General features: G+C 37.7%; 2 protein-coding genes across 2 annotated transcripts; both read right to left on the bottom strand.

Annotated features, from left to right (window-relative positions):
- Positions 1-1,751: 1,751 nt before the first annotated feature.
- Positions 1,752-5,322, bottom strand: LOC122025052 (uncharacterized protein At2g34460, chloroplastic-like). Its single transcript, XM_042583806.1, has 6 exons — positions 5,184-5,322; positions 3,758-3,897; positions 3,502-3,690; positions 3,140-3,256; positions 2,244-2,516; positions 1,752-2,170 (listed from the first exon to the last, which is right to left on the bottom strand). Exons 2-6 carry the CDS (start codon positions 3,872-3,874, stop codon positions 2,006-2,008), a joined length of 861 nt encoding a protein of 286 aa, XP_042439740.1. The 5' UTR covers positions 3,875-3,897; positions 5,184-5,322; the 3' UTR covers positions 1,752-2,005.
- On the bottom strand, positions 5,209-6,388 carry LOC122025053 (ribonuclease 3-like protein 2). The gene is made up of 3 exons (XM_042583807.1): positions 5,807-6,388; positions 5,550-5,717; positions 5,209-5,484 (listed from the first exon to the last, which is right to left on the bottom strand). The coding sequence occupies exons 1-3, from the start codon at positions 6,182-6,184 to the stop codon at positions 5,209-5,211; spliced, it is 822 nt and encodes a 273-aa protein (XP_042439741.1). The 5' UTR covers positions 6,185-6,388.
- Positions 6,389-23,328: the final 16,940 nt, after the last annotated feature.

Below are 23,328 nucleotides of genomic sequence, written 5' to 3' on the forward strand. Positions count from 1 at the left end.
CAGGCGATTTAGTATTGATTATGCTCCTTGGTCATTTAAAATTATTATTGTGGTAATTTACAATTTGAGTGCCAATTGAATATTCGTGGGAATATATTTAAATTAATATTTTTTTCTTGAGATTAGATATTTAGTTAATATCGACTAGTCTTGGGTGATTGTAGTTTTATATAAATTTTTTATAAGCTATCAAGGTCCATCAATTCATCAATTTATTATTCTTAGATCAACTATCTATTAAGAAAAAATATCTGTTAATTTATGTAAGTTGGAATTTGATTTTTAGGTGTAGAAAACTAAGATTTTATGATGATGTATCATTGTCCATGAGCTTTCAAATTGTCCATGAGCTTTTAAATCATTATTGGAGCAAAAGTTGTTAGCTCGGATGAGTCTAGTGGTTAGCGTATGAGATATTATCATTATTAGATTTGGGGTTTGAATCTTGACAAAGTTGAGATAAATGTTTTATGTGTTAATCATTATTTCAAAAGTTAGTAGTCATTTATGATTTATTTTTTGTGTTGGCCTTGGGACGGGTTGCGGGAGCGCTGGGGGCGAACGTATTTGTCTGTTTGTCATCATTATTGGAGCAAAAGTTGATATCATTCATTTTAAGCGGTCTAGTATTGTCGGTCCTATGGCAATGTACAGATAGATAAATCTTGGGAAGCATTTTATCTAGCATAACAGTTCTTTGCATGGAAAAGACCTTGAAACTATTATTATTATTTAGTTGGTAGTAGATATTTAACTCTTTAACTATGATCTTCAAATTATTATTGATTGACCAAGTTAGGTAACGTCGAGCCTGAGTGATCGGTTAGATTTTATAAAAAATTTTCATCGATCATCAGGGTAAATCGGAAAACATTTACGGCGGACGACTGAGAAGCCTAGTATTACTTAGTTGCACCATTATTGCACCTTGGAAAGAATTGATTCAAAAACAAAATAAATTAAAATTTATTTTTAAAAAAATAAAATTGAATAAATACATTATATAAAATTAATTAATTCAATCTGTTATTAAATTTTTTAATCAATTGATTAATATCGAGCATGGATTAATTTAATTTGTTAGGCTAGTTGTGTGTTGTTCAATTCAAGTATATTAATTGACGATAATGTTCAGATTTATTGGACTTGTGAAATTTAAAATCCAAATTAAACTAAATAAATAAATAAATTAATAATTTTTTTGGAAACTAAATTTTCAAATCAACCAAATTAAAATTTTAAATTCATTTGATTCAATTAGTTAATTAAATTTAATGGATCTTTTACTCCCCTCTAATGTCATTCTCATCTCCAATTTATAAGATCACCAAGTTTTCCAATGGATCTCAAAAAGTATATTTAATACTGTATTTCGATCATGCTTTTCGATGTAGTATGTAATTATAAAATCCTAGAAATTTATACTAAGTATGGATAAGTTTTTCGATAGAATTATTTTAAATTTATAAATGCTCAAATATCATATTCAAACTCATGTTAGTTAACAAATAGGTAAACATGTATCGAAAACCAAAATGAATTGCCCCTATTGATGGCGAAGGAGTTCGCAAAGGCCACTATCAAAGGAGTTCTCATGTTAGTAATCTTCTTGCTTTTGGCGTTTCCAGGTACAAATTATACGGCAAGATCGTGTATAAAATACTTTAAAACGAAGAGGAGAATGTACCAACAAAGCTGAATACCCCATTTACACATTACCCTACAACTAAACCAAAATGGATTGCCCCTACTGAAATCAAAGTTCACAAATGAAGCAATAGTTTCACTGTATCTTGTCAAAATCAATATATAGATTCATGAATCAATTATCTCAATATGTCAAAAGCTTTCTTCTTGCTTTTGGAGTTTTGGGGTACAAACTATAAGGCAAGAACGTGGATAAATACTTTAAACGAAGACACTAATGAACCGACAAGGCTGAATAGGAGCAAATATATAGTGTGGATAGAATAACCCCATTTACACATTACCTTACAAGTATTTGTCATTTCTGTCTAATTGCACTGAACTGATCTTTTAAAGATCGCTTTGGGGATTCAGCTCGGGCGACGATCTCCACCACTTTGAAGAAGGCGTCAGGACAGAACAGTGCTTCTACAGCAACTTCAGCAACCTGCTCTCTGGAGATCGAACCTTCATAAAGCGTATCCTGCAAATCATGTTCGGATAAGCAATTTGCCTATTATATAGCTAATATCTCGAAGTTCTAATGTGTATACTACCTCTGGTTCCATAACGATGTTACCAGATGAAGGTTCGTCCCTCAACCCTCCTGGCCTTATGATCGTGTAGTTTATTCCAGATCGTCGGATGTATTGTTCTGCTTGGAGTTTCGCTATCAAAGTCAGTCCAAATACATTTAGTACAATATAAGCTGGATTAAGGACTTGGCCCATCGCAGCTCCATTGACTAAAATGGAACTGACAAGGATGAATCTATTAACCCCTATTTTCCGACAAGCTTCCACTAGATTGACCGTGCCAAAGTTGTCAACCTGCAATGTGTTTATCGAATAACATATCAAAAATTAGGCTAACTTTTAAGTCCACTAGAAAGCTAAGCAACTATGTACTTTGAGAACTACTAACCAAACAACAGCGAAATCATGATTGCCTAAGATCATTGTTCAAAGCTACTAACAAATTGATTTAACTGAAGTTTTAAGTTAGCGAACATTGATGGTTGAACATTGTAAAAATAGTAGGATTTTTACAAGAGAATTTAACCAGACCTAGAAGAACTACACCAAAATCATATCGTCCGACTAATCTTGAAGATAGATGGTCTTCCTCTTGATTCATCTATTGGGTAAATCCAGAGTATAACTTATGCACACTCAGAGGTTGACCTTCAGAATATTCATTCCTAATGGGATTCAAACCCTAATATCCTTTTTATTCTCTTGAGTGCTTTACCACTGCACTACACTGACCATATCTATCTTTTATCGTCCTAGGAACAAAGGGCAATAGCTTCAAAATGTTAGTCAGGAATACCAAAAAATGAATCATGTCATCGTATAATTTTGCCCTAAATGAAGCTAAGGTAAGGAAACAAAGACAAATATGGCTCCATGTAGAGAAAGACAAGAGGGTTCAATGCATTTCAGTAGGTTACCTTCCAGGGAGCAAAGATATCCCAAGAATAACGAAACCCTGTTGCACAAATCACTGCATCGGCATCACCAATTGCTTCGGCTAGCTGCTCTGAGCCTCCGGTCACATCGGCCCTGACCTGTATAACAAAAGGAGCAATCAAGATGCCCATGTCTCATCTTTTAAACAGAAATTCCATCAAATGCTAAACAGGCCCGGAGGAATTCAACATTAAGCCCGTCCAAGTTAGGGTTTCGAGCTTCAGCCAAATCCCTAACGGTGGCCAAAACCTAGGAAGCAGATTATTTGGGGGAAAACAGAATGAAGGAATGAAGAAGAAGAAATCAAATTAGGGTTTTGCAAATCCCAGTTCGAGCTACTCACAAACTCCACATTGGAATCCTTAGGAAGGCTGCCCCTCGCTTTATCCAAGTCCAGCGCGCCGGCGCGCACGCCGTACCCACGCGAGAGCAGCTGCTCCACTATCCTCCTCCCGGTCCTGCCTGTCGATCCGGCGACAAAGACCTTCTTCCTCGTCGTCTTCTCTTCGATTTGCTCGGACGTCGCCTCCATCTGATCCACGAGATGCGAACGTGAGCCAGCAAAACAGATGAAGGGACGGAGAGAACGAGAAGCATACGCTGGCAGCCATGGAAGGGGAGAGATTCCTGGGGATCGAGCGAAGATCTGAGAGGGATTTGAGCGGGAGAGAGGATCCAAACGGAAGGCTTCGAAGCAGCGTCATCGTCGTCGCCATAGCCACACTCCAGTTATCGATTTCTGTATATTTTTTAAAAATTTAAAAATAAAATAAAATAACAGTATGTAATTAGATTAGGAGTGTCAAAATCTTAAATTCGTATGACCGACTCAATTAATAATAATAATAATAATAATAATAATATTATTATTATTATATTAACCATCTATACATTTTTAAAATAAAATTTAGTCTGATCTAAAAAAATCTTTCACTAAATTAAGGTCAATTCAGATTAACCTAGATTAATGTGAATCTAATCTGATCATAACACAATTTAAAAATCTTGACATTCCTATATATAATCATCTTTCTTTCCTCTATAGTAAATGGAGGAAATGCCATGAATTTTCAAAGTATTCAAGGTTGGACATTTCTAAAGAGTAAACAACGATGATGCCACCTTGATCGAATGGATCATAGCAAATTATTTTATCAAATGGATTGAGTTTGAACTAGCTCAAGTCTTCGTACTTGATTTATAAGTTGCTAAGAGAGCTCGTGATAGATTAGACGACATATTTCAATGATGATATATGCAAGTTACGCCATCACTTTTTGTTTTAATTTTTTTTAATAATCTAAATATTCAATTCTTCAAGGTGACTGATCTAATCTTATAAAAAAACTTCATCAGATCAGCTACAAGATAAATTTAAAAATCTAAAGGACTCATCGGGTCACCTTAAAGTTCAGATTGATAACTCATCAGTAGATGAGTAGGATTGATGAACCAAACATTTGTAAATAAACTTCGAATTTAATTAAGCAAGATTGTTTTTTAGTTAGTACTTTAAACTAATAATATTAATGAATACAATTATTAAGTGTGACAAAACTTATAAATGCCCCTTAATTAACCAATTAAACAAGTTTAAAATGTGAAATTCTTAAATAATAAATAACTTCAAATACAAAACTAAAATTCAGACAAAAAAAAAAATATCAAACCAAACTAATTATTCTAACGATTTGATTTTATTTTAACGACATAACTCACGAACAATATAAAATTTGATAAACGATGTAGCTAGCTAGATCTTCATCTTCATGTATTATAAGAGTTGATAAAACAAATGGGCAGAGTTGTCCGAGTTCAAATTCTGTCTCCAAATTTCTCTGTCCTCGTATCCCCTCACTGATCGAACGGATCAGATTACATCATGTCTTACACATCACTAGGATATTACACACATTTTAAGAATACCATGATATCTTGAGATATAATCTGATCCGTCCGATCGACAAGGAGATAAGAAGATAGAAAAATTTGGGGACCGAGGATTTGAACTGGAGTTGTCCTCACCTATTTCTCTCCTTGTTTGTTGCTCCTAGATGGAGCTCAAATCCGCCTCCATCTCCGACATCTTCTGAAGCGCATCCCTCGCCGCATTCAGCTTCGCTATCCTCTTCTGCGGCGAGACGCCGGTACCGATAACAACCCCGTCGACCACCGCATTCGCCGTGTGCAACAATCCGTCGGTGGAGTACTCGAACTCCGGCCGCTTCCCCTGTTTCTGCTTTTGGTAGAACTCGTACAGGATCGTCACTGGGTGCTCGTTCATGTTCTCCATCGTTATGATCGGCTCCATAATCACCCGAAAGATCTGCGAACGGAGGAACGACGATCGATAGGAAGAGATCCAACAGAGAAAAATGAGATTTTTCAGACCTTCCAAACGAGTTCGAGGTCGAAATTGCAGTCGATGTAGACGGCAGCGGCGATGGACTCGACCATGTCGGCCAGTACTTTCCGGGCTTTGTTGTTGCTGCCGCCGTAGGAGAGCTCTCCGATCTCTTCCTCCCGCTCCGCCATTACGGAATCTGTGAACTCCACGACCTGATCGGAATCGAAAGGGGGGAACCATTAGAGATGCTCGCAGATCTGATTTTATCATGTCGAAGTTGGGATTTTGAGGGCTGACGCACCAATTGATCGAGGGCGGTGGAGTGGCGGCGGAGATAGCGGTAGAGTTGGTGGCGCACGGCGACTCGGGCGAGCTTCTCGGTCGAGAGGTTAGCGCTCCGGAGGACGGTGAGCTTTCCGGAGCCGAGCGAGGGGTCGGAGAAGTAGAGGAACTTGGTGAAGGCGAGGCCGAGGACGGCGTCGCCGACGAACTCGAGGCGCTGGTAGGAGGGGCGGTCGGGGTGGGAGCCGTGTGTGAGCGCCTCCGTTAGGAGCGACGGGTCGCGGAAAGTGTAGCCGAGGAGGCCCTCGATCTCCGCGACGGAGGAGAGCGGCCCGCAGTGCTCTTCCCCTGCCACCGCCGCCTCCGCCGCCTCCGCCGCTGCCCCATCGTTCTCCATGGTTTTGGAGGGTGGAGGCGGCGGGCGTCCTCCCCTTCTTACCCTCGCCCATCACACGCAGCTGCATACGTCAGCAAAGAAAACGTGTCTGACTGCCGCGGCGCGTGGCCCACCAAAAAATCCAGCACAGGCTGTCGTTTTTGGACGGCGGAGGCGTTCGCCGGAGAGCTGCAGAATGTGGAGGGGATGGCGCAGTTGGGCAGAGTTTGGCGGGCTTCTATTCCATGCCTAGTGGCTCCATCCGAGCTTGATTGCGGAATTTGGTTAGATGATTTTGAGCTAGTCGGATGAACAATTAATTGCATATAAAAAAAATAAATTAAAATAAGTTCCGAGTTAAAACTGTAAGTAGGCTAATATTAGGATGCAAACGAATTGGATCGAGCCGAATATATAAAAAAATATAAGGTTTGAATTCGAATCGAAATAGATATATTTGAGTTCGAGCTTGATTCGAAGTTTGAAAAATTTAAAATATCTGGTTCGAGTTCGGTTCGAATTAGGGCTTGAGTTTGGTTCGAAATATTCGAACATGTTCGCGAACTATTTAAATTATTACTTGAAAATAAATTTGAAAAACTTGAAATTTATTTATTTAATATATATTTAATTTATATTAATAAATATTAAGGTTCGCGAGCGGCTCGCGAACGACTCGAATAATATAATTTGGACTCGAGTTCGGTTCGAAAAAAATTCGAACATATTCGAGTTCGGCTCGAATTCGATAAATTCAAATACGAATCGAATATTTTTCGAGCCGGCTCAAAAAACTCACGAGCCAGTTCGATTCGTATGTTGCCCTAACTAACACTTCTCTCGGTCCAAAAAATTATAACGGTTGAAACTCAAAAAATCTTCCAAAGCAGAAAAACACAAATTTAAATTTCTAAATTCTAATAATAGTGATGAATATTTTTAAGATGGCCATTATAAGTTAATCTGGCCAAGTCCGGATACCTGAGTTATATAAAAACACAACAACATTGCATTGCGCTCGGATCAATTTTAAATATAAGATTTTGCATCCTAGAATTACTTTATTGTTGACGCCCTCAGGATCAATCTCTCTGTTTTATCAATTCAAAAGTAAGTCCTTATTGAGCAATTCTATCTATCAGATAAATATTTTACCAAGAAAAAAACTACTTTTACCGGGGTGAAATTGTCCTCGCCAGTCGTATATAATGCACCAACGTAGGATCTCATTAAGACGACACGTGTTGGTTTCTGACATTCTTTTATTTTTATACATCACAATCATGTGGACGCGGAGGCATTTAATTGGGAAATGGATAAGTGTGCATTAATTGCTTGTTACATGTTGTATTCATTTCGTGTTGCCATGGTGCTCTTGGAAAAAATACTGATAAAAATAAAAATTCTAAATAAATAAAAAATATAAAATATCCTAAATGAATTAATTAAAAAAATATATCAATAAAATAGATTATAAATTCTTTTATCTTCTCGTATCATTCTTTTTAAGATAGAAAAAAAATTCAGTATTCTAGAATTATTTCTGTTTTACCATGTGTCGGAGAATTAAAAAATAGTATGAGACTAATGAATTACCACAGGCCTCGTGAGCTCTCTTCTCTTCCATTTGGAACTTTCTTGTATGCATCAACAAGTGGCAGTAATCCATGTTTAACAAACTTATCAATAACAGCACGGGCTCTTCGCTCTTGCTATCTCAGACTGATTTATTGTGCATAAGATTTAAAAGCTGTTCTGATACATCTTTACTAATTAATTAACTCGATATGTTTTCTTCTCAGTATCAATATAAGTTAAAGCAATTCTCTCGTCAGTCTAATTAAAAGACAGAAAATGAATCTCTTGAATGCCAACATGTGCCTCCCTCAGATCAGCAACCATCCCAACAAATACAAGTGTTTTTAGCATCTTGATTTTCGATCCTCGAGGCTCTAGCAACCATCAAAATCACAGTGTCATGGCTTACCTTTTTGGAGAATATTTTAATAAAGTTTTTATCTACAACTTTATCCACTTGGTAATTCTCGTAGACTGGATAACTAAATATTTCTTTATAAATAAAAACTTTTTCTTTATTTATCAAGAACATCCTCTTTATAAACGTTCTTCTCCTCTCCATCATCCGTTTCGACATCTGAGTTTGCATTTGGATTTTCAAATCTCGTTGTCCTCCTTTCAGCCAATTATTCCACAAATCGCACCATCCATTCCATTGATTTGCCAATAACTCGAACGTATTGCTCCATATTATGTTTGTATACATTGTTGATTTCGTCAACGCGTTGTAGTCTTCTGGGCGACATGACTCCTCAAGATCAACCTAACTCTAACACCAAACTTAGAAATTTATAAAAATATCTTAAATACCAAATTTGATAAAAATTAATAAAATAGATTAAAAGTACTCTTATGTTTGATAAGGTCCTTTAATGATCTATTCAAATAAATCCTTTAACTTTATTTCATTTTAAATCCTTTAACTTTTTTTTCCTTTTTAAAATAAGTTTTAGACTTTTTATTTTTTATTCTAGATAAGTTTTAATAAGACATTTTCTCTTGAAAATGTATTTTTATTTTATTTTTCTTTTAGACCTTTTCTTTTGAAAATATAGTTTAGGTCTCTATTTAAAGAGACGTTATGCAACTTTGGAAGACAAGTAATTTCCCTTTTAGTTTATCAATTTCGTTTGATTATTGGAGGTCGATCCCCTCGAAGCGATCACCCTATCCCTCTTTTCATTTTCTCTTTCAATTTTTCCACGTGATAGGCCCCAGGTTCCTATCAACTTGGTATCAGAGCACATTCACTTCATCTTCGTTCTATAGTATCTCGCAGCAACTTCAACAAGCGCATGGTCTTAACCCAACTTTAAGAAAAGAAAATTCACTCTGACATGACGACCGGAGGATCTCATCCTGACGCTAAATGAGCTCTGGAATTTGAAGCTAAGCATGAGACAAGGATGGATAAACTCGAAAAAATAATGGCATCGTTGGTCACAATAGTACAAGAATTGAAGGATAGTTTAGAAGCAGATTCCAGCTCAAGCATACTAATCAAAAGGGGAATAAATCAGTAGTCTCGACAACAACAATATGACCAAGGAGCAAACTCAAATGAAGATCGAGAGCACAACCATCCACGTATGAAGGTGGAATTTCCTCGTTGGGAGAACAACGATCCGATTGGATGGATTTCAAGGGCTGAAAAATATTTTCGCTTCCGCAGCACATCGGACAATGCAAAGGTAGAACTAGCATATATAAATCTTGAAGGCGATGTCATCCAATGGTATGACTGGCTTGAAGCATGCTATGGGCCTCCAAAATGGGAGGAATTCAAAAAAGAACTCATCAATTGATTTGGTCCCTCCGGTTATGAGAATGTTGATGGAGAATTGACCAAAATTCGATAGACTTCAACCGTACTAGAGTACCAAGGATGATTCGAGCGACTCTCTAATCGAACTCGTGATTGGTCAGAAAAGCAACTACTGGACACTTTTATTGAAGGACTTCGCCTTGATATATGATGAGAAGTAAAAATGAATCAACCCCGCACCATGAAGGCTGCCTTATCCTTTGCACGACTACAAGAAGAGAAGATCAATGAGGAAGGAAGAAGAAATAACAAGGTAATTCGTGAAAACCCATCACATTATTCAACACCCCGTAGATTGACAAAAGAAGAGATCAAGGAAAGGATGACAAAGGGATTATGCTGGCATTGCGATGAAAAGTGGCATCGTGGTCATCAATGCAAGTAAAAGAGGATACTAATGATTGAACCAATAGAGAACTCTGAGGAAGAAGATGATTTCGATGAAGGTGAAACACAAGATAATATCAACGAAGTACAAGATGACTCCATGGCAATATCAGTGCATGCCTTAGAAGGACTACAAACTCCGCAAACAATGAAGGTAAAAGGATTCATTAAAAATTAACCAGTAATGATACTTATAGATTCAGGAAGTACCAACAATTTTCTAGACTCAACCTTAGCAAGAAGGCTTAAACAAAAAATAGAGCGAGCATCTTCATTTGATGTTAAGATGGTGGATGGAAGATCACTTACAAGTCCAGGAAAATGCGAAGGTATTAAAATTTTCTTACCAAATTATGAATTAATCACAGATCTCTTTCTTCTACCCCTGGATGGATGCGATGTTGTACTTGGAGCATAATGGTTGAAAACATTAGGAGACATAATATAGAATTTCTCTCAACTAACAATGTACTTCCAAGATCAAGGAAAAGAAGTTTGCATCAGAGGCAAGAGACAAGATACTATCACATTAATCAGTAGTTATCAGGCAGAACGGTTATTAAAGAAAGATTGTTCCATTTTTCTCATGCAACTCTTCATCAAAAAGGATCCTAAAGGTACGCCATATACCCCTCCAGAATTAGAGGCACTTCTTTCTAAATTTTCTATGATATTTGCTGAGCCAAAGGGACTTCCTCCATCACGTTCACATGATCATCGTATACCTCTAATACCGGGGAGTGCACCAGCAAATGTTAGGCCTTATCGCTACCCTTACATACAGAAGGAGGTAATTGAGAATATTGTACAAGAGATGCTTCAAGATGGTATTGTTCGCCCAAGTGTAAGCCCATATTCTTCTCCAGTACTGCTTGTGCGAAAGAAAGATGGAAGTTGGTGAATGTGTGTAGATTATCGGGCACTCAATAAAATTACAGTGAAAGATAAGTACCCCATCCCCATCATTGATGAATTACTTGATGACTTAGGAGGTTCCTCATTCTTCTCAAAAACAGCCTTTCGGACTCAAGAAGGTTATTATGAATTTTTAGTCATGTCTTTCGGTTTAACTAATGCACCTTCTACATTCCAAAGTTTGATGAACGATATCTTCAGGTCTTATCTCCGCAAGTTTGTTTTGATTTTCTTTGATGATATCCTTGTTTATAGTTTATTATTCGAAGATCATTTGCATCATCTTTATAAAGTACTCACTCTTTTACGTGAACATTCTCTTTTTGTGAAAAGATCTAAGTGCAGCTTTGAGACGACTAAGGTGGAATACCTTGGTCATATTGTAAGCCAAAAAGGAGTAGCTACTAATCCCTCAAAGGTGCTAGTTATGAAGGAGTGGCCCACCCAAAGAATATTAAGGCATTACGTGGTTTTCTGGGTCTCACAGGTTATTATCGTAAATTTGTAAAAAATTATGGAAAGATTAGCGCTCCACTAACGGCTTTGTTAAATAAAGATGTATTTAGATGGTGTCCTGAAGCAGAAAACACATTTCAAAATTTAAAGGAGGCTATGGCGACAACATCAGTTCTTGCACTACCTAATTTCAATAAGCAATTTGTCATTGAAGCCGATGTATCTGGAGTTGGAATCGGAGCAGTACTTATGCAAGAAGGACAACCATTAGCTTTTACTAGCAAGACACTATCTCCTCTACATCAACAGATGTCAATTTATGACAAGGAAATGTTGGCTATCATACATGTCGTTACAAAATAGAGACCCTATCTTCTTGGCCGACGCTTTCAAATACGAACTGACCATAAGAGTCTTAAGTTCATCTTGGATCAACATATCTCAAATATGGATCAATAAAAATAGATCAAGAGACTTTTAGGATATGATTATGAAATTGTTTACAAGAAGGGAACAGAAAATACAGTAGCTGATGCTTTATTTCGCCTTCCTAACCAAATAGAGTTCGCTGCTATATCCTTAGTAACTTGCAAAAACTTGGAGAACATAAAAAAAGAGCAAAAGAAAAATTTAGTAGCACACGCTCTCATCCAAAACATATTACAAAATTTATCGCCAGAACCCCACTATTCTTGGGATGGAGAAATTTTACAATATAAAAACAGAATCTTTCTTCCAACAAACTCAATTGAAAAGGAAGTAATACTGGAGGAATTTCATTGTTCACTAATTGTAGGGCATTCTGGCTTCCTACGCACGTATAAACGGATTTCAAGAGCTTTCTATTGGAAGGGAATGAAGAAAGATACCAAAAACTTTGTTACTGAATGTGATATATGTCAAAGAAACAAAGAAGAAAATGTAGCAAGACCATGTCTTCTTCAACCCCTTCCCATACCTGAACAAATTTGGACAGATATTTTCATGGATTTCATAGATGAGTTACCCACTTCACAAGGACAAAGTACTATCATGGTGGTCGTTGATCGTCTGACAAAGTATGTCCATTTTTGTACATTATCGCATCTTTATACAGCTGCCCGTGTTGCTAAAGCATTTGTTGACCATATAATCAAACTACATGGTCTACCAAGATCTATTGTCATTGATAGAGATCCGGTTTTCACAAGTAAATTTTGGAGAGAATTATTTCAATTGCAAGGCACTAAACTTAATTTTAGCACATCCTACCACCCACAGTCTGATGGACAAATAGAGGTTGTTAATCGATGTTTAGAGAATTATTTACGTTGCTTAACTGGTGATAGACCCAAGTAGTGGGGTTGTTGGTTTCCATGGGTAAAATGGTGGTACAATACGACCTACCACTCAGCTACTAAGATTACTCCATTTGAGGCCATTTATGGATGTATACCACCCTCAGTTAGCTCATACACACGTGGATCAACAAATGTGCATCAAGTCGACCAAAACCTACGCACAAGGGACCAAATATTGCAACTTTTGAAAAACAACTTATGCAATGCACAAGCAAGAATGAAGCAATTGGCCGACAAGCATCGTTCAAAAAGAGAATTTGCAATAGGAGATTGGGTTTTTCTAAAACTACAACCATACAAACAAGTTTCAATTCGTCCTTCAAACTCTATGAAGTTGTCACTGAAATTTTATGGCCCTTATAAAGTGATAGAGCGTATTGGACCTGTTGCTTATCGCTTGGAGCTCCCACAAGATTCTAAAATACACATTGTATTTCACGTGTCTTGTTTAAAGAAGAAACTAGGCGATAAATTTACTCCTCAACAACACCTTCCTAAAGTGAATTCAAATGGTGAAGTTAAATTTCAACCTTATGTTATTTTAGAAAGGAGAGTTGTGAAAAAGAACAATCAAGTAACGATTGAGCTATTAATTCAATGGGACAATTTATCTATCGATGATGCAATATGGGAATTATATGATACCATTCAAGAAAAATTTCCAAAGTTAATTGATAAACAACCTTGAGGAAAAGGTTGTTTTGAAGGGCGGTGGAATGATAAGAACCTTTAATGGATCTATTCAAATAAATCCTTTAACTTTATTTCTTTTTAAATCCTTTAACTTTATTTCCTTTTTAAAATAAGTTTTAGGAGGTGTTTGGTTGATGTGTTTGGGAATGAGGGAATGGAATGATAGTAAAAGATAGTGTTCAGATTGTGGGTTTGGGAATGACATTTTGGGAATGATTACTAGATTTATGGGAATCAACCAAACCCATATAACTTGATGGGTTTCATTTCCATTCCTATTCTCATTCTACCCTACTATCAAACCTATACCCATAGTCATTCCCATCATTTAACCAAACGCCCCCTTAGACTTTTTATTTTTTATTCTAGATAAGTTTTAATAAGACATTTTCTCTTGAAAATATATTTTTATTTTATTTTTCTTTTAGATCTTTTCTTTTGAAAAGGTAGTTTAGGTCTCTATTTAAAGAGACGTTATGTAACTTTGGAAGACAAGTAATTTCCCTTTTAATTAATCAATTTCGTTTGATTATTGGAGACCGATCCCCTCGAAGTGATCACCCTATCCCTTTTTTCATTTTCTCTTTCGATTTTTCCACGTGATAGGCCCCCGGGTTCCTATCAATGTTCCTGCATCACAAGATGTAGCAAAATGTCCTTCGTGATTTATTTATCTGTATCTTATCGTGGGGATGATGATACTTAGCCACTTGGGATAAACGATATTGTTGGGACACTCTAGGAGATAGAGGCATGGGGCATGGGGGGATTATTAGTTCCGTTCGCTTTGTCGATGATGATTTACAGAGGAAAACTCGAAGCATATGCTATAACGCCTTGATTTACTTGGCATTCACCTCAATGAGGTGACTAATCTAAGGATCTGACCCTCTCACACACATCCACTATGAAATAACTCATTCTCGGAAACACTTCAGAGGTAGAGAAACCTCGTACAAACTCTCAACAAACTCAACAAGAATACAATACAATACAAGAAGTAAATGTTGGTTAATCCTAGGAAAACGTATCGGTTCCACTGTACAAAATTTTTTGTACAAGTGTCGAACCTTTTCTTAAATAACCTATTGTGTTATTTAGAAGTTAATTAAGGAATCACAGACGGAACTTAACATCATTGATTCCAAATTTAACTTATCTGTTCTTAATGGTTTAGATTTGAATCGCAAGCGAAACTTAACACTATTGATTCAAATCTACCTAAGTTATTAATTCCATAAATATTAATTTCCAAAATTGGCTTCCAAGACTGCATGGCGAGGCACATGACCTTCTTGGATATGGGAGCAACCACCACCGCCTAGGCAAAGCCTTTTAAGGAAAGCTAATATTTATTTCCTTAAATAACTCTAGGTTAACCAAAAAGAACAATCGAATCACAAATTCGAAAAAAGAAGAAAACACAAAATCGAAAAATAAATTCGATAAACTAGATCTAATTGCCTCTTGTATTTAGAATTCTTACAAAGAAAATAACTAGTATGATGCGGAAGAAAATTACTAGTTATACCTTCTCTTTGTAAGCTAATGACCTTGAGATCTTTTGCCGTATTCCTCGCCTCGCCTTGGACGTCGTGTGGGCGACGATCTTCCAAGATGAATACCACCCAAAAGAGACCTTCCTCTTCCTCTAAGATTCGGCCACCACCACCACCAAGGAGAAGAGAGCAAAGGGAAAGGGAGAAGGGAGAGGGCCGACCACCAAAAGACCTCCAAGCAATAGAATAAGAGTTGTGTCTCATGAAGCCCCCTCACCCCTTCTTTTGTATTACTTGCCCAAGGCAAATAAGGAAAAACCTTTTACAAAAAATAAAATCATCCAAGAGTTTTTTCTTTTCCCTTTTTATTTTTCATTTTCTTTCCTCTTGATTGAATCAATCACCAATCAATGGTTGTGATCAATCCTATATGGTTTAGGATTAAGTTTGGCCGGCCCCTTGCTTGGTGCCGGCCCCTTGCTTGGGCACCAAGCAAGGTGGCCGACCACCATATTTAGGAAAGGAATAATAATTTTTTATAAAATTTTACAAGAAAAAAAACTTTTATAAAATTTTACAAGCTCTCTTTCCTAAAGTAGGAGTTAAAAAAGGAAAGTTTCTAAAAATTAAAACCATGTTTTAAATTTAAAACTCTCTTATAAAATTTCCTTTTTTAACATGATGATAGAAAATTTTAATTTTAAAACTTATCTCCCTTTTTTCTTAAACCATGAGGATGGTTAAAAAAGGAAAGTTTTAAAACTTTTAAAAACCTCTATTAAAACATGTGGCCAAATTCAAATAAGGAAAGTTTTTAAAAAAATTAAAATCTCTCTTTTAAAACTTATAGTTTTCTACAAAGAGAAGATTTTAAAAATTCAAAAACAACCCTCCTTGTTTGAATATTGTGGCCGGCCCCTACATGCTTGGTCACCAAGCAAAGGGCCGACCCCTATAGGAGAGGATGTGGCCGACCCTTGCTTGGTCACCAAGCATTGGACCGACCCACTTCTTGGACACCAAGAAGAGCCTTACATTTGAATGGACTTGAGGCTATAATGAGGCTACGACAGGGACCTAGAGGAGAAATTGGTTTTGGCCTTCCGATGAGCTTGAGTATCCCGTGTTCGCCCCGAACACACAACTCAAGTTCATCGATAATAACTCATTCCACTAGAGAGTTATTACCGCACTACCGCACCAATCCCAAATTATGTTATGGGCTCCTTCTTATCATGAGTGTGTTAGTTTCCCTGTGTTTAAGATTACGAATGCCCACTAATTAAGTAAGTTACTAACAACTCACTTAATTAATATCTAGCTCCAAGAGTAGTACCACTCAACTTTATTGTCATGTTAGGCTAGGTCCACCTGCAGGGTTTAACATGACAATCCTTATGAGCTCCTCTTGGGGACATTCTCAACCTAGATAACTAGGACACAGATTCCTTCTATAATCAACAAGACGCACTATAAGTAATATCATTTCCCAACTTATCGGGCATATTGATTTATTGAGCTAAACCTCACCCTTTGATAAGTCAAAGAAATAAATATTAAATATATGTGCTTGTTATTATATTATGATTAAGAGCACACACTTCCATAATAACTAAGGTTTAGTTCTTTTACTAAGTCAGTACAAAAAAAACTTACCTAAATGATCCTACTAAATACACTTAAAGTGTATCAGTGTAATTTATTAGTCAAGATAAACTAATACTTAATTACACTATGACTATTCTGATGGTTTGTTCCTTTCCATCTTAGTCGCGAGCAACTGTTTATAATTTATAGAGAACCGACAACATGATCTTCTGAGTGTGACACCACACTCCATGTTGTCTACTATATAAATTAATTGAACAATTACATTTAATAAATAAATGCATATATTGACCAATGTGATTCTTTTATTTCAACAAATAAATGTTTACAAAAGCTAGGCTTTTAATATACACTCTAATAGTAAATACAAGATGACAAGTGAAAAACCTCTTCTTGCTTAGTCTCTTGTTGATGTAGAAGTCTCTTGTAAGCTTGGAAATGCAGCAACACTTCGACCCTAAGCTCCCAAGAACTGGCGATGAGTTGTTGTGAAGAAGTGGAGAGGAGAACTTTTGAAACAGTGCTCACATCGACCTTTTTCTAGGGCTTTTCGGGGGCCATAATCGCTTAAGGATTTCTTAAGCGATTACCACGATAGGAACTTGCTCAGAATGATTATATTTTTGAACCTTAAGTGATTACTCCAATTGCTTAAGTGTTGGTGTCACGCCCCGAGAGTAAGGTTGTCCGACGAAAATTGGACAGCACCTCCCCTGTAGCAATGACAAATGAAACCAGTATACATTGTCCAAGGCTACTCACAAGCTAATAACAACCCACACGACTGGATATAGAACACAACCACACAGTTATATATATACAGCCCACAAGGCTGGAACAAAAAGATCATAACCACGCAATTGTATAATAACCAACCCACACGGTTGTACTAGAAACACAGCGGAAGACATAAGAAAAACATAAAAATAATACAACTACCTGCGAGTCGACCCAACATGGCACAACAAATACATAACCGAAATAAAGGACACCATAAGTTCAGAAAATCATACAGAAGGTACATAATACAAATACAAGTATAAAACTAATAGTGCAAGTGAAAGCAATAACAATAGAAGTTGCTCGATGTGACATGAGACTGACGGACATGATCTTCATCCCGCGACTCCATAAATCCTTTACCTGCTACCTGGTGAAATAAACCAGTTTAAGGGGTGGTGAGTACTGGGACTCAGCGGGTAATAGACAGATAGTGCATGAACATAATAAAAAACTAGAGATATAAAGGTATACAGTCTCATAAGGAAAATAGCAGATACTACAATGATAACATAATAAATGTCCATACCTGAAACTATATCCTAGGCTAGTAATAGAAGGTCAGAAGTAGCAAAGATCAGCTACAGTACAACTTATAACTACATGGGTAATATGCAAGGTATATACATATTACCAATAAGTAAGCAGTGTCTAAACGCATATAACAGATATATGTATTTCTCAACATATGTAAGTATATCAGCATAAGTATGCAACAGCAGCATAAGCTAGCAACAACATCAATAGGTATAATAATGACAGTGTATGCACGGATGGTCACCCAGCACATCCCTCTGCACCACGACCCCCTGTATGGTCGAGAGGCTGGATCGATGATAACTGTACGACACTCCAGCTCCTACTACTCTCGAGTGACCGAGTAGACAGTTTACGTAGTAGCTGAATAGCTACGTAGCACGGGGTCTCTGTTGCTCGCATCTCTAGCCGTTACTACCCATGAGTGACCGAGTGGGAGCACAACAGGACAAGTGGGATTTGCTGCAGCTACCACTACCCATGAGTGACCAAGCGTGCGACCTTGACCGACAACCCTCTCAACCACAAGGGAGACATGGTCGTCGGCATGCATGCAATGACATGATGTGTAAAATGCAACATTGTTGGTGTAAGGTGCACCAGAATCAAACCTGTGTTTTGATGTTGTCAAAGGTTCAAGTTAAGTCTTGTTATTATCTGATGATTTGGCTAAGTGTGCAGGCTATTTACTCAATCGAGAAAGTCCTAGTCACGACCAGACAGTAAAGTCCAAACAGGTCTGGAGGACCCAACGTTTGGCAGGTAGGTTGAGGTAAATAACTGAAGGAGCAACAGTGAGGTCGGGTTCCTGAAGGGAATAACCTAAGGTCGCTGATCCAACTGAAGAAACCGGGAAAGTTTCCAAGTTGAGATCAAGACAGTCCTAACTGTTATACTCATGCATATTACTACTCATATATTATAACTGTGCTAACTTTGTTTTGCAGGAATATTATTGTTATATCGAACTAACTTTGTGTTGCAGAATCATATGACCCCTTGGACTTCAAATGGTCATAACTTTTGACTCAGAACTCAGAATCAGACTCTGTCAGCGGCCACACAACCAGCACTTAGAAAGCTTCATTTGACCAAGGGTTCGGTCGACTGAACAGGAGATTCAGTTGACCGAAAAAGGCATTTTATCAGTTGACCGAACAAAGGTTAGGTCGACCGAACAGGCAAAAATGGCAAAATAGATCAGGCTCACAAATATGTTATCACAGCATAATCGGTCAACCAAAAATGAGGTTCGGTCGACCGAACAGTAAAAGCATTAATGGAGCATTAAGTGCGAATCTCGGCGGGAAGGAAAGTCCATCATTCGGTCGACCGAACAAGGTTATCGGTCGACTGAACCATTAAAGATCAGTTAATGCTCGAAGATCAGATCTCAATGAATCTCATCACAGAAGGAATGGAGCGGGTTCGGTCGACCAAACCCAGGGATCAATCGACCGAACGTCGACGGTTCTTATAAAAGAGAGCTCGAGGTCCAGGGCTGAACAACACTGTTTGGGTTCGAAGTTAATCTCTGTGCTAGTTGATGTTGTTCGTGCTACTGCTCTACAAATCTTCTACACGCAAGCAAGTGCTGACCGAGCTTCAACTTTCACATATTGTCGGTATATTTATTTTCATATTGCACTTAAATTAAAATAAGATAGTAGGAGTGTTACTATTTTATTTCATTGTACTTGTACGATCTACTTCTTTTCGAAGATTTTGGAAAGAAGGGTTTTAGTGCTTTACCCATCGGTGCGGTCAAGGACCGCGGCCCTTCGAGTAGGAGTCAAGCTAGGCTCTAAACGAAGTAAACGACTTTGTCTCTTTTCTTATTTCCGCTGCACGAATCTGATTTAAAAGTAAAAGAAAAGTTTTTAAAAGAAGCGATATTCACCCCCCTCTATCGCTCGCATCTGAAATTGATAGATCGATTTAGAGCGATAGAGGAGGGGGGTGAATATCGCGTCTTTTTAAAACTTTTCTTTATCTTGTAAATTAAAGTCGTGCACAACGGAAAGTAAAGGGAGATAGATTGTTTACTTCGTTCGGAGCCTAGCTCGACTCCTACTTGAAGGCCCGCGGTCCTTGACCGCACCGATGGGCAAAGTACTAAAACCTTTCTTTCCGAAATCTTTCGGAAAGAAGAAAATCGTATATATACAAAGATATAAGATAGTAACAACCTTACTATCTTATATGAATTTAAGTGCAATACAAAATATACCGACAGTAGTAAATGAAGGTTGAGGCTCGGTCGGTGCTTTTGGACGAAGTAGCTTGCTGAGCTGATGAAGACTTATAGCACAGTAGCAAGGCAGAAACGAACTTGAGTCAATCAGAATTATATTTTTGAGCTTCTGACTTCAAGCACTTTTTATAGGTGTACTGGAGGTTCGGTCGACCGATCCCACTGTTCGGTCGACCGAACCCGCTCCCTTCCTTCCTGGCTGAAGTTTGAAGCTAACTCGATCTTTTGCATTTACTGGTCTTTAATGGTTCGGTCGACCGAACCATCTTTTTGGTCGACCGAACAAGCCTTTTCCTTGTTTGTTGAAATCTGCCAGAGATCTTCTTTTAATGTTGTTTAATGCTGATTGGATCGGTCGACCGATCCCTGGTTCGGTCGACCGATCAAGCTTTGATCGGACTGTGCCTCGCTTTCGTCTGAACTGATCTCTGGTCTGAGCCAAGCTGGTTCGGTCGACCGATCCTCCTGTTCGGTCGACCGATTAGGCCGAATATGCAAAACAGAGTTAAACAATATTCCTGTAAAATAAATGTTAGCACAGTAATATAATGCATGAGTAATATAGACAGTAGAACTGTCTTGATCTCAACTTGGAAATCTTCTCGGTTTCTTTAGTTGGATCAGCGACCTAAGGTTGTTCCTTGTAGGAACCCGACCTCACTATCGCTCCTCCAGTTGCATACCTCAACTTACCTGTCAAACATTGGTCCTCCAGACCTGTTTGGACTTTTGTCTGCTTAGTGTTTGATCGCCCGATCCACTAAGACTTTTTCTGCAATACTACATTAGCCAACAACAATAATAGTAATACAGAATACAATGGTAAACCTAAACCTAGATTTACCGAGATCCGCTGGTCCGGTTGACCGCGCGCGGTCGACCGGAAACCATCCGATCAACCTTGCTTGGAGTTCACTCCTCCAAGACTTCTCGTTACCTAAGGTTACAACCCCCTAGGATTTTCTCCACTTGGCTTCACTCACCAAGACTCAGTATTCGGCTACCCAGGGATCAAGTCCTCCAGACCTATCCACCTGGCTTCCATGATATACTGAAATTTCCCTTATCTAGACTACAACTAGGACTCAGTATTCGGCTACCCAGGGATCAAGTCCTCCAGACCTATCCACCTGGCTTCCACGATATACCGAGATTTCTCTCCTTGCCTAGCCTCCAACTAGGACTTCCCTAGATCAAGCTCCATACTTAAACATACTTAAACATATTTGTCTGACATTAAAACCTTCGAGGTCGATTGCACCAACAACAGTCATCATATATATATAAACAGAAATAAGGTATGCTACATAAAGCCCGCATGCTCAATAAGATACATGAATAAATAGTAGTCAAAGCAAGTAAGCATGGTATCTAGTATCTGCTAAATATCATAGATAACAATGTGAGACTATATAAATATAGAAATGAGTAGCTCAAAGATCGAGTGGATAAACATCAAGCACAGGAAAAATACGAGTGGAGTCAAGATAAACACAGTAACTATCCAAATATATAGCTCATGCACTAAGATCAATGTACTTAAAAGACAAAGCAAGAAGTACCTGCCTTTATACGTAGATCGTGTCAAACCAATCCCATGTCAAGATGCTCGCCTTGAATCAAAGTCTTGCGATCACATAATGTATTTAGTTAATATATATGTATCAAATAGTTAAATAAAATCCCCAACCTAATTAGGAAAAACCCTAATCAAAATAATTAACCTAATTCATTAATCCAATTAGGTTTAACTCAATCTACAATTCTTTCACTTCAATCCTACTCATGAGTTAATAAATTTAATCATGGTCATCTTCTAAGATCAATACACACTTAATTCATCCACAACAATTCAATGATCCTAACATCAACCATGCATCCATCTAAATCAATCAACTAGCAAATAACCATCATGATTTAAACCAAACTCACCCAAGCTGTATACTTTGTCATTAATTTGTCGATGGAGCACCCGCTGTTGGAAACTGTGGACGGAGCTAGATAAAATTGATGATCTCCAAATCAAGCATCCTAGATAAAGATCAACACATTCACATCTAAGCATTAACTCTAAATCCAAATCCACAAACGTTAAACAAGAACCCTACCTTCGATTGATCTCTAGGTTCTACTCGTATCGCTAATACCTGCAAGTATTCCAACTAGAACAAGGATTTTGGTTGGAGCTACATTGATTAGTCAACAACCAATCATCATATCACAAACAGAAGATGAGATCGAATCATGACTTACCTTGATCCAGATCAGTGAAGAGGAAGAGATCATGGACTCCTCTGATGCAAGATCCACAACTCTTCCCGACTCCACGAGCAAAGGGAAAAGGTTGGCCTAATCCCTTTATCAATGCTTGTTACGCTACCGCAAGTGTATGATTATGTCGTCAGTAATATAAAAGATATCGTATCCACAGGAACTGGTTATAACCACTAAAAATGTCTCAAAGCGAATTAGCTAAACAACCAAGTAAGAATTACACGAACTAAGACAAAATTAAAAAATAGAAATAGAAAGGTAATGCAGGAAACTAGATTTTATGAAAGTTCTAGGAGATGAATATCAACCCTAGCGTATCTCCGTGGGGTTCTCCGGTATTGTTCGCCAAGAAAAAGGATGATACTTTTGTTGGTTGCTACTTGGAAAACCTAGAGGTTCCACTGTACAAAAATTTTGTACAAAGGTCTGAACCTTTTCCTAGCTACCATGTGTTCTTTTAAATTAAATTTTGGATCGCCTGCGGAACTTAACACGTTTGATCCAAAACTTAATCTATTTGTTCTTTTAGGTTTTGACTTGGATCTCCTGCGGAACTTAACACGTTCGACCCAAATCACCTTAAGTTATTAATTCCATTAAATATTAATTTCCATAATTGGTTCCCAGTACTGACGTGGCGAGGCACACGGCCTTCTTGGATATGGGAGCAACCACCACCGACTAGACAAAACCTTTTATAGAAATCTAATATTTAATTTCCTAAAAGAACTTTAGGTTAACCAAAAAGAACAATCAAATCACAAGGAAAAGAAAAAAAAATAAAAGAACACAACATCGAAAAACATATTCGAAATTCTAGAACGTAAGCCTCTTGTATTTGGTATTATTTTCATAAATAACTAGCATGATGCGGAAAAAAAAATTACTAGTTATACCTTGTAGAAAAACCTCTTGATCTTCTACCGTATTCCTCTTCTAATCTCGGACATTGTGTGGGCAATGATCTTCCGAGACGAGAACCACCTAGCACCTTCTTCTTCTTCCTTCAAGTTTCGGCC

Source organism: Zingiber officinale, chromosome 9B (assembly GCF_018446385.1).
Source record: "Zingiber officinale cultivar Zhangliang chromosome 9B, Zo_v1.1, whole genome shotgun sequence".
In the NCBI taxonomy this organism is placed as follows: Eukaryota; Viridiplantae; Streptophyta; class Magnoliopsida; order Zingiberales; family Zingiberaceae; genus Zingiber; species Zingiber officinale.

Bases quoted from the DNA above. Each gene is read 5' to 3' on its own strand.
- LOC122025052 (XM_042583806.1), bottom strand. From the start codon at position 3,874: ATGGCGACGACGATGACGCTGCTTCGAAGCCTTCCGTTTGGATCCTCT. The intron at 3,257-3,501 runs GTGAGTAGCTCG...TTTGTTATACAG, and splicing joins AGGATTCCAATGTGGAGTTT to GTCAGGGCCGATGTGACCGG. The intron at 2,171-2,243 runs GTAGTATACACA...CATGATTTGCAG, and splicing joins ACATCGTTATGGAACCAGAG to GATACGCTTTATGAAGGTTC.
- LOC122025053 (XM_042583807.1), bottom strand. From the start codon at position 6,184: ATGGAGAACGATGGGGCAGCGGCGGAGGCGGCGGAGGCGGCGGTGGCA. The intron at 5,718-5,806 runs GTGCGTCAGCCC...GATTCCGATCAG, and splicing joins CCACCGCCCTCGATCAATTG to GTCGTGGAGTTCACAGATTC. The intron at 5,485-5,549 runs GTCTGAAAAATC...CTCCGTTCGCAG, and splicing joins ACCTCGAACTCGTTTGGAAG to ATCTTTCGGGTGATTATGGA.